We start from the raw sequence: 12,312 nt of genomic DNA, 5'->3' as shown, positions 1-12,312 counted from the left end.
ATTACTCATCTTCTTCCTCAAAAATGCAAAACCAGCAGCACGTCATATGTGATGTGTGTGACTGCATCTGCTTCCCTGTACTCTTTCGTTGGGTGTCAAACAAAACTTGGATTCTGGAGGGATTTTTTGGGTTAATTTAGACATTTATTCAGCTGTGGAAATTTCTAAAGACGAATTGCTTACTGTGGTTACATAACTCATCTTCTTCCTCAAAAATGTAAAACCAGCAGCTCGTCTTCTGTATGTGATGTGTGAGACTACGTCTGCTTCCTTGTACTCGTTCGTTGGGTGTGACAGTCACACAAAACTTAGGGAGTAGCAAATGTCCCCTCAATAAGCATGAACTCATGAAGTGTTTTTAAAGGTTTTAAAAGGTTGTTGCACCTGATCACTCTTCATAAGACGCTCTTAAAGAAAAAGGACACTTATGCACTCATGATTCGATTTACTGCTCCCATATAACTGGCTTCACTGACAATAAAATACTGGTCGATGCAATCCTCCTTTTGATGAATTGATTATAAAATATCACCCTTCCTTTTGCCGGGTGCTAGTGGAAGGTATTATAAATGTTCCCAGACTAATGTGATTTAAATCTGTACTCTTATCCTCTTTTGGAATATTTACCACCCCGAGATGAATCAGATTTGTAATGAGCTCTTTAATTCTCCTCTTGGCTTGAGTTTTAGTCTCTCTGTTATCCAAACTAAACTGTTTCTGCTTCACAGAGATTGAGATTCAAGTTTGGAGTTGTTGATACAGTTTATAAACATCTTGTTCCTTCTATCAGTGACCTAATTCTTGGTCTCTATTGTCCAATTTCCCTTTTCTTCCATCATCTTGCAGACGTGGCTGCCTCAAATGTCCCCCCACACTAAGTCTACTTCTTTCTGCATGATAAAGAATTTGATTTGATCAACTAAGAAATAATAAACAATGTCATATTTCAGGATCATGGTGCTCTTTCATGCTTAAATCATCTTACAGGCTCCATTGAACATCTCTGTCTGCTTGACTCGGCAGCATGTCCTAATAGTACAAACCAAATGTATGTGATTAAGAACGCAGTGACAGAGTGGATCCTCTTCACAGACTCTTTCTAATGGCCATCAGGGGCGACTCCTCTGGTTGCAAAAACAAGTTCAATTGGATAGAAGTCTTATAAATCGATTATAAATGATCACCCTTCATTTAGTGGAAGGTCCCATTATGTTCCAAGACTAATGTGATTTACATCCACTACTTATATACAATCCTTGGTACATTATTATTATTATTATTATTATTATTATTATTATTATTATTATTATTATTATTATTATTATTATTATTATTATCATTATTATCATCATCATCAAGCAGACCTATCCTTCCTACTGACACAGGGTGACCTGCGGGGGAATTCTGAATGTGCTGACACAGAAATATTTTTAGGTTGCTTACTAAGACACGGGCCTACTATTTATTCTCATCATGCTTCATGCAGTGGACTCCAAAAAAGGAAGTGTGTTTATGGTTCAACTTCCCCCGATCGTTCTGTCTTCAAGAGGATGTGATACGTAATAAGAAAACAGAAAGAGAGAGAGAGAGAGAGAGAGAGAGAGAGAGAGAGAGAGACAGCAGACTGTGATTGTAGGTGTTTTCTTACACTATTCAGTCTTCTCCTTGTGTCAAAGATGCAGGTTGTTAGTGGCGGACAGTCACTTTGGATATACACTCTTCTATTTACTTCTCTACAATTTTGGAGTAAGTATCACACAATAAGTGTTTCTTTGTACGTTATTCCCATCGTCTCATCGTTTCTTTTGTTTTGTCTCAACAACAATATATTTCCACTTGAAATATCGGTTCACTGATTATTGGGGGTTAAAGAAGAAGTAACCGATGGTTGAACTGCCATCAAATATATCATCATTAACACAGTAAATCTTCTAAATGTTGACGTTAGCGGTAAGATCTCTATTGCGATGTTCATTTGTAATGTTCTCATCAGCTGCAATCACCAGTTCGGTGCAATCACAGCGCTGCCGGCTTCACTGTTGCTCTACCTCAACGTTGCAATTTGACTGATTCTTGCTGTCATACTTTTCTCTCTCCTGTGTAGGAGGACTTTCAGCTTCCGCATCTCTCACTCTTCCGGCGCCTAAAATTGACATTTATTCAAGGTCAAAGGGCACAGTGGTTCTGGTCTGCCAAGCCCCAGAGGGTCAACAGGGGGTTCAGTTTATGTTGTACCAGAGCAGAGATAAGGTACTTCTTTTTTTGAGGATGTATGTAGGCCTACGTTGTGTCTTGTACTTCTGCGGTTTTAATCTTCTCTGTGTTTCTATTCGTACATTAAGGTTGACTCTCAGGAGCTGCAGTCCGGTGCTGAGGAGGTTCGGTTCACTGTGAGGGTAGAGGAAGGGGATTCAGGCCAACTCTTCTGCTGTCTGTACAAAGACCAGGGTGGTATTTACAGTGCCTTCAGTCCCTATCTGCGGCTCAACCCCCCAAATGGTGCGTCTTTTTTTTTTTTTTTTTAATCCAGCAAAATGGACAAAAAACATGTTCTCTCCTTTACTTGTATTTCAGCCTGGATAATGGTAGATGTATGTGATCTAGGCTGCTCCACATGTCATTTAAGTGGAACAACAGAGTTTGTAGATTAAATCTGGCACCCGCAACAGATTCTACATGTGGTAAAAAATAACAAACACTCCCATCCGCTCCTCTACGACCCAGAAAACACACTGCTGCATGCAGGTGCTCTCTTATTGTCCTCCGCTCTGTGGGTGTGTGGAGTGGTAGTCACATCCTGCACTTCATATGGAAACCACACACCTACACACACACACACACACACACACACACACACACATCAAACACAATGTGCACTGGCTTACTGTGTTGACGGTTACAGAGGGAAGTTTGGCTAGCAACTGTGGCAAACCACGGTTGATGCATTATGGCAGGGTTTACATGACTTTTGTATAACCTATGTTGAAATGACGAGGCCACAAAAGTATGAAGATGATTGTTTCATCTCTCTCTCTGTACTTTTCCAGACTCCCCCACTCGCCCCACTCGCCCCATGCCCTCGTTCCCTCCTCCGGTCTTGTCTGTTGATACCACTACTGGTCTGGTAAAACCTGGGGACATGCTGTCCTTTCACTGCTCGGTCCCTGTTCCGACCCAGTCAGAGTCCCCTTCGAGCTACAGCAACAAACCAGTGACCTTCCTATTGCTGAGGGCCGCTGAGGGAACAGGGGCTACAACTCGTATCCTACAGCCTCCAGCCAGTCAGGTATCGAACCCCGAACCCCAGCCAGGAGTCTTCAGTGTGGGGCCAGTGAGGGGAGGAGAGGAGGGCGAGTACACCTGTCTTTACCAGATCACCCAAAAAAACGGAATGGTTAATTCAACCGTCAGCAACATGGTTCAGATCAGGATTACAGGTGAAGATGTCCCACGTGACTTTTTGCTCTCACGGTTCTCAAGTCCCATTCAAACTTTTTATAAAAATGTTTCAGTTATTTTATTATTCCCAGGTGGGATTTTTTTTTCAGGAGGTGAATGATGAATTGAATGGCAACACAAGTCCAGTAGTGCTCAAACAATTTGGAAAATGTGGGCTCCAATGAATGAATCCATAAATTGCTATGTTGTTAAAGTGTCAGGGACGACAAAACCCCTGAAATTGTCAGTTAACTTTCACATAAGGCAAATAAACCCAGCAAGTATTCACATTTGGGAAGCTGGAACTAGTGAATAATAACTTCAATGTTGAATTGACTATCAAAATTGTTGCAGATGAATTGTCTGTCCAGTGACTGATCAATCTATTGACTGATCATTTCACTTGGAGTTAGAAAACCCTATTGATGTAGTCTAAAAAAAAACATATTTGTAATAAGATATATGTCATCACCATTCACTCTAATGCTTCCTCTGATTTTGTCTGGTTTCAGACGCGTTGCCAGTTCCCATCCTTGTCCTGCAGCAGCAGACGGACGTGTGGCATCTCCTCTGCACAGGTTCTGCTGCTTACCCCGGCGCTTTGTTCTCCCTCTACCTGGCTGATAATGAACTTGCTGTTGCCACTCACCGCTCCACCTTGATCGACCATCAAACCACCTTCCCAGTGCCTGTCCAGGACACTCAGGTGGCGTTGTACCAGTGTCAGTACGAGGTCCTCCTGGGCGAGAAATGGAGCATATCAGAGCGCAGCCTCCCATTGGCTGTTACCAGAGGTGCACTAACATGGCTGAACTGTATGTATGTGGTTTTATTAGACCATAACTTGACATATAATGTGACTGTTTGATTCTTTTCTTTCAGGAATACCTGCTCCACAATCAACAGGTAGAACGATGAAAACATGTCTTTATTTCTCCTACCTCCGCTCCAGTAACCGTGAATGTACATATTTCTACATCTCACACTAATGCCAGAGTCCTGTCTGCAGATGTGGGTGTGGACTGGCCTCTCATACTGGGTTCCTTCTCCGCTGTGGTGCTGTTCCTCTGTTCGGTGGTTCTCGTGGTTGTGGTGGCACGCAGGAAAGGTATTCTGCACATGAATCTCTGCTTTCTCACATGACACATTTACGCTGTTGAGATTGTCTTCTATTGTGAAACCTGTTATTTCCTCTTTCTTCTCTTTTCACTCTAAAATGAAGTAAAAGCAGCAGCTGAGGAAAAGAAGAAAAGGTATTGTTTGTTCAGTGTTCATTAGTCCTACAGTGCAGTGGATGATCACTGTGTTTGCCTATCATTTGTCTTCTAAAAGATATCATAAATGCCACGTGAACAACATTTAATTAAATAAACAAAAAACTCTCACCCTTCCATGCTCAAATATCATACACTCTTTGAAATAGATAGGATTCGGGGGTTATCAAGCTTTCATATAACTTGGTACATCAAATGCATTATTCCATTCCACAATTGGTGATGAGGTATAAAAGGTTGCTGTGTGGGACTGTTTCAGACAAGAAGCACGGTTCTGGACTCAGGTTCATTCTAAGGACCATGTTGTTGGTAAGTTTATGATCGTATTTATGACTAGTTCCCTTTCATTTCTATGAGGTCATTTTATTAGTTCTGCAGTATATTGCATGAAAGTGAAGAGATATATTGACGCAACCACTGCTTGACAATGTGTTGTTTTTCTTCTTTCTTTTGCAGACCTTACACTCAGACGTACAAGCTTCCCCTCTCAGGTAATTACTAATCAATACATGAATCGCTAATAGAAATTATTGAAAGATTTAGCAACTAGGACTAAGCAATAGCTTCCTTTGACCTTCGTCCTTTCTATTACAAAACTGGGTTCAAGGAGACCTGCTGGCTTTTTGTGAGTCAGCAAATCCCATAAAAAGACCAAAACTGTGTTTGTCGGTCTCTCAATGCTTTCGGATTTTTTCAATTTGTAAACCTCAGCCTCAAGGCCATTGGTTCCTACTGAAAATATTAACCTAAAACTACTGGACACAGTTATTGGCAAACTATTCTCATATAGGGGCAATTTCTGAGACAATTATCAGCAGTGGATTAATACCCGTTTGGTGTTGTAACTATTTACAGCAGCAGCAGGACGTTGTTAGGATACACAGTACTTGTTATTAGGATCAATTCAATGGTGAATTTGGTCTTTTCATGGGGTTTGTAGAAAAAAACTGAATAGGAAGAGACTTATCCTTTCAAGCATGTTCAACTTTGCAATAGTAACAGTATTGATTTTGAGAGAAAAAACAGGCAAATCATGTGCATGATTTTTCCCTTCTTCTTTCTTTTGGTATTTCTGGTATTTCAGTGGCCTCTCCAGTATGTTTCTCCCGTAGATTCACTGTGACAACCAACTGTAAACTTCCTTGATCCCTTTGCTGTAAACAAAAACACATATGTGCAGGCCCACACACACACATAGACACACACACACACACACAGACACACACACACACACACACACACACTGTCAACCCTATTCTATAGGTCCGTCTCTCATTAGTTGTAATCGTATTCATTAATTAGCTCGATGAAGGGCTGTCATTAGACTAAAGTTTCTCTCGGCTCTCTCCTCTCTGTGCACTGTAACTAAGCAGTCATTTTAGTGGACAGCACAGTGTCACCGCCAGCTGATCAAAAGACTAATCTGCTATCATGAAACAGCTGGACTGAATATTTAACTGATTACTTGTGTCTCAGTCTTAGCAGTGATCTGGACTGTCTTACATTCTTCTTAACAAGAAGTTATTTCATCAAGGACCCCAGCTTTTTTGAGGGGTTTATTTTCATGAGTTATGTCTTGTTTTATTACATGCTTCGCATTTGTCAGTAAACAAAGAGCAATTGTTATTGTATCTTTAATGAAGTGTGCAACAAATAAAGACGTGATTAGACTTCATCGATACAAAGTTATTTTTAATGTAGTAATGTATTAATAGCCAATTGAGTGAGGAATAGGAGACTATCCTATGGTGTGAGAAAACATGATGAAGTAGCCTCTGGAGTGCGGTTCCAGTGAAGAACACATGACAAAGTCCCCTCTGGGATGTCCTTTCAGTGGAGAAAACATGATTAAGTACACTCTGGGGTGGCCTTCCAGTGGAGAAAATATGATAAAGTGCCATCTGGGGTGTCCTTCCAGTGGAGAAAACATGATGAAAAGCCCTCTGGAGTACAGTTCCAGTGAAGAAAACATGATGAAAAGCCCTCTTGAGGGCAGTTCCAGCAGAGAAAACATGATGAAAAGCCCTCTGGAGTATTTCAGTTTAGTAATTTGGTATTTTTGGGGCATCGTATTCCTTCATTTAATAGCCAATTGAGTAAGGAAAAGGAGAGTAGAGAAAACATGATGTGCCCTCTGGAGTGCAGTTCCAGTGGAGAAAACATGATAAAGTGCCCTCTGTGGTGTCTTTCCAGTGGAGAAAGCATGATAAACTGCCCCCAGGATGTCCTTCCATTGGAGAAAACATATGATTAAGCACACTCTGGGGTGTCCTTCCAGTGGGGAAAACATGATGAAAAGCCACCTGGAGTACAGTTGCATTGGAGAAAACATGGTAAAGTTCTCTCTGGGGTGTCCTTTCAGGTTAGAAAAAGGATAAGGTGCCCTCTGGGGTGTCCCAATGGTAGTGAAGGAAACCAGATGCAGTGCACTAATGGATGCCCTTAAATGGAGAAAATGTGATCCAGTGCCATATAGGCTGACATGCTCAAAAAATGTTGCGTTGGTTTCCCACCACATGCAGCTGTACCTTTTTATTTATTTATTTTGTTCCGCCTCTGCCCCTCAGACAGCCTGAGTCCGCCCCTGCTGGAAACCAAAAATATAGACTCCATCATGTTCTGGGAGTGTCAAAAAAAGGATGAAGAATTGCCATTGATGAAAGTGATATATGTGAAATTCCCAAGATAATGTGTTGTGCTGTAATTAGATAGACAGACACAGGAAAAATACATTATGCTGAGATGTTTAACAGCATGTACATGTATGTTTGTGTATGTTTTTACATGTAGGAATGGGCCAGTCTGGACACAACAGAGACAGCATCCAGATCTCCTTTATGGAACGCACACTCAACATTTACGACCCCGATCCATCCCATCCATTAGAAATGTTTGTTTCCCCCCCACCCCCTCCGCATTTATACTTTATTTGAGTTTATCAATGTAGCATCAGTCGGAGTTACACAGCAGAAAAGGAAACACCATTTCCTCAGTTGCCATTTCATGTTACAGTAAAATTGTACCATTTGACAGGATATGATGTTTGTTTGATCTTACATGTAACCCAGGCTGTGAATCTACATACAGCTTTTATTATGTTTACCTTCCAGGTTTACTCTTGAATTTAGAAAAAGCAGATGACCAAACAATAACGCAAGGTGCTTTTAGAGCTTTCAATTATACTACAGGATCTTCATATGCAGTTTGACCAGACGTGCTAGAACTCAGAAACCTCTACCACATGGAGTGTTGTATCAATCTGTATAATCTACCTGGTTTAACTAAGATTACAATTTATTTTGTTGTGCTATTTGCAGACTTTCAATACATTCCAGCACCATCAATATTATGTACACTTTCGAATGTAGAGATTTGAATTGTTTTTGCAGCTATAGAAATGGTTATAAAAATGATAATAAAGTTTATTTATACATACTGTTTCAAAGTACTTTACATGTCAAGGATATACTAAGAAAAAGGAGGTATGGACCCAAATGCAGATTAAAGGAAAAAGGTTTATTTAAATAAGAAGTTAACAAAAAACAAAGTCCAAACTCACAAAGGCTAAAAACACTATACTAAAAAAAGGGAACAAGATAATCAAACAGAAAAACAGAACTTACAAACAGGACTCCAAAATCACTGGGAGACACACTGGGCAGGCAGGACAGGTGGTGGGTATCCGTAGATACAACAGACGACCGAGCACAGACAGAAACACACAGACTACAGCAGGGCTGATTAGGACGACAGACAGGTGTGGAAACACAAGGGCAGGCTGAGGTGATTGTAGAGAACGAGAGGCAAGGCTGAGACACAGCTGGGAGACAGAAAAAAGGAGGGAAACAAGACAAGAAGTAAAACACAACACAGAAGGACTACAAAATAAAACAGGAAACCAACACCACAAGAGACAGGACACAAATCCAACATTGTATCATTACAAGGAAAACAGGAAATAAAGATGCAAAGTCATGTTCACATACAAGTAACAGACAACCAACATATATACACAGAAATACACATATGCAAACTAATTACCATAATTTAAATGCGAAAAGAAAACATTGTATTTTCAGAAGTGGTTTGAAGGGACATAATGATTTTACAAATTACACAGGAGTTGAGGTTCCCTAACTACATAAGCTTGGTCCTTTTCCGTCTGTAGGGGTTCCTGCCTGAGGAGCTCAGACCGCATGCAGGGCAGTCATCCACAAATATCTCCCAAATTGAATATGTGCTGGCACACCTGCGAACAGTGTGTAGTGACTGTGAAGGAACTACCAACACTCAATGAAATTGTCCCAATGTAGTTTTGCTAAATGCTCTGCAGAGGGCACTGTTTAAATATAATTTGAATGTCAAAAACACACTTGCTGCCCAGCGCAACATAAAGAGTTTCATTCATCAAGTTGATCCTCTTTATAGTGAGAAAACAGGTCCTGAGTTCATTGGAGCTGTGTGATCCATGAAGCTGAGCAATCCCTGTGTACGCACAGTGAGGCAACAGCCGCTGATGTTAGGTTTAGGTGTTTTCTCCACATTGTAAGGGAATGTGCTGAGACTTCAATACTGTGTGAAAGTAAGAAAGTATAAAGACTCAGGAGGGCGAGACGCTTCGCACCTGTTTGTGTGGTTTTTATGGTGGACAATATCTCAGCAAAGAAGGATTCATTTAAGGATGCCAAAGTCTGCTTGACTTGTCATGTCTGAGTCACGGTTTACTCTTCCTGTAGGGTCACACGCAAGACATTCAGCTCCGGATAATAGCGTTCGGCTGATTTGTTTGAATAAGAGGCAGAATAACGATAAGAGGCTTGAGCAATGTGGTGAATTTCAAGTGGCACCTTAATTTGCTACCACAGCGAACAGGCGTGTGGCAGCCTCACCCTGTGTGTGCGTATGACACACCAAACTATGAGTCAGGTCCAAATTAAACGGCATCGGTAATCTCGAGACTCCTGATGATTTTCCCTTTTGATGCACCCCATGCCGTGTCTCCGTGTATTAGCTGTGCATGCGGTGACTGAACATGGCGGTGTGAGCTGAAATCTGAGCACTGTGGGACTCTTGGCAGTTGATTTGTATTCATAATTTAACACAATGTGAAAAAGAATTCACAAAGAAAAACGTTCTGTTGCCACGTCCATTTTTCTCACCACTTCAGCCACAAAAGCTCAAGATTCCCTCTCTCTGTCATTTGTTGTAAAAGTAATTAGTTAATGTCAAGGGCAAAACTGATCTATTGAGAGTAATATTTTTTACAGCTTGACTACTGACTGCCAAGCAAACTACATATGGAAAAATATGTATAAAGTTGTCATATTTTGTTTTCAGGCAGAATCCTCTGTTTATTCCTAATTAAATGCACCAGTAATGTTTGACCAACGATTACATTATGTGTCCCAATTACCCAGGTGAAATTAATTAATGCATAACATTTGTTAGGCGTGATCAAAGAACATCCATCCATCCATTTTCTACCGCTTATCCTGTATTTTAGGGTCACGGGGGGCTGGAGCCGATCCCAGCTGTCATTGGGCGAAGGCAGGGTACACTCTGGACAGGACGCCAGTCTATCACAGGGCCGACATGTAGAGACAGACAACCATTCATGCTCACATTCACACCTATGGGCAATTTAGAGTCACCAATTAACCTATCCCTGATCAAAGAACATGACATTTGCAATTTATTCCAACTTTATGGGTGACTCTATATATATAAATATCGGCAGTGATGGATATTGAAATTACCTACATTTAAAGAAGTAATTTTCTTTATTATGGAGTTCAAGGAAGTTTTAAGGAATTACTTTTACATTTAGCTTTTTATTAAAAAACTCACTTTTTCAGGTCTTGTGCTTATACATTTGAGAGTGCCAACCCACAAACCGAAATAAGACAACCCAGTTTCAACCCAGTCAGTTTGTTGAGGGCTGCCTATAAAGCCCCATGTTTGAGTATAGAGAAACAGACCACTGATTCGGTTTATCCGTGCCTGAAACGCTGACAGAATTCTAGTTAGTATGTCTAAGTATTATTTCGGCAGCGTATGCCTCCCGGGGGTACAGTCAATAACATAAATGGTGACGGAATGTTAGCTGCTAGCAAGCTAATGTTAGCATAGGAAGTTACAAAAGTTAGCCCCTTTGAATCATAATACTGCACAGCTTTCTGAACCACTATAACTCATGTTGCATACTTTTGAAATGAAGTGTAACTGACAGAAATATAGTTAGCCTAAAGGTTGAGTTTGGAAGTGCATCTATACCACACAGCAACTTTTTGGCATTTTTCTGTTGTTTGGCAGGAGACGATAGTGACAAGGAGGCACCTTCAAGCAACACGAAGTCAGTCAAGAGCAAACAGTTTGTCCCTCCTGAGTGGGCGGGACTTAAATACTTGTGAAAACTACCTTTGCAAAGGTGCCCCATATTTCACCTGCAATCCAATCAGAGAAGATCAGGCTTTTACAGGAGGGAGATTTAAAGAGACAGGTGTGTTTTAGACAGGGTGACTACAGGAATATTCAGACAGATAATATGAGAAAATAATAATAAATAATATTTTTTCACAATAAAGCACGTCATGTTCTAATAGAAACCTCAAATACAAGTATGAACCTTATAATGAATTTCCAGATAAAGCCTAGAAACAAACTGATTTGGATACTGAATCTTCCACCACTGTGGGCACACACAGGCACAAAACTCACATTACAAATAAAAATAAAACTGACTCACACACACACACACACACACACACACACACACACACACACACACACACATCCCCCTTCACTTCCTATCACACTTTTGTCCTCATGACAAAGAAGCTTACAAGAGCAGCGGCTGATCCTTGAAACAACGACTTTTCTCACACAATGCTGCCTCGGTGACTTTGTGCGAGCCGAACTTTGGAAGGCGGTGATAATGAAATATGGAGATCAGTCTGTAGCTGAGAAGGTGATAGACAGGTGTGTAGGTTTATTTTTGGGTCACAGCATCTGAAATGCAGCAAGATTATATCAGAGAGAGAGAGAGAGAGAGAGAGAGAGAGAGAGAGAGAGAGAGAGAGAGAGAGAGAGAGAGAGAGAGAGAGAGAAAGAAAGAAGGAGAGAGAGAGAGTTGGGAGGGACAGTTTGACCAGCATGTTTGATTGTCTAAGTAAATAAAAAATAATCTTCGACTGTCTGACATCATTCCTTGGTAACAAAACAGGAACTAAGAAAACAGTTTGCTGTTTTTAATTTTTAAATATGTTGACAGTCTGTATATTACTTCGATGCCGAGGAGACCTGGCAATGTGGCAATCACAGGGCAGATGGAGGAATGAAGGTTATCAATAATTTTGAGCATTTACATTGCTGCAGCATAATAATAATAATAATAATAATCATAATAATAATAATAATAATAATAATAATAATAATAATAATAATGTACTGGCAATGTCACTGGGCTGCGTCCAGTCAGAATGAGGTGATGAATTATTCACAGGAGATTAGAAGGTCACTAAAGCGTGCTCTTCTGAACTCACCTACACACACACACAAAACACACACACACACACACACACACACACACACACACACACCA

General features: G+C 40.7%; 1 protein-coding gene across 2 annotated transcripts; it reads left to right on the top strand.

Annotated features, from left to right (window-relative positions):
• Positions 1–1,620: 1,620 nt before the first annotated feature.
• LOC311010583 (uncharacterized protein) lies at positions 1,621–8,145 on the top strand. Of its 2 annotated transcripts, XM_084005132.1 has the most exons (11): positions 1,621–1,746; positions 2,105–2,250; positions 2,343–2,499; positions 3,048–3,437; positions 3,951–4,232; positions 4,321–4,344; positions 4,448–4,546; positions 4,661–4,691; positions 4,972–5,021; positions 5,169–5,203; positions 7,503–8,145. In XM_084005132.1, exons 1-11 carry the CDS (start codon positions 1,677–1,679, stop codon positions 7,596–7,598), a joined length of 1,380 nt encoding a protein of 459 aa, XP_083861258.1. In that variant the 5' UTR covers positions 1,621–1,676; the 3' UTR covers positions 7,599–8,145. The 2 variants fall into 2 exon arrangements, with proteins under 2 accessions (XP_083861258.1, XP_083861259.1); XM_084005133.1 differs by lacking the exon at positions 3,048–3,437.
• The last annotated feature ends 4,167 nt before the right edge of the window (positions 8,146–12,312 follow it).

This window comes from Eutrigla gurnardus, assembly GCF_963514095.1.
Source record: "Eutrigla gurnardus genome assembly, chromosome: 3".
Lineage (NCBI taxonomy): Eukaryota > Metazoa > Chordata > Actinopteri > Perciformes > Triglidae > Eutrigla > Eutrigla gurnardus.
This window is presented reverse-complemented; position numbering and strand designations above follow the sequence as displayed.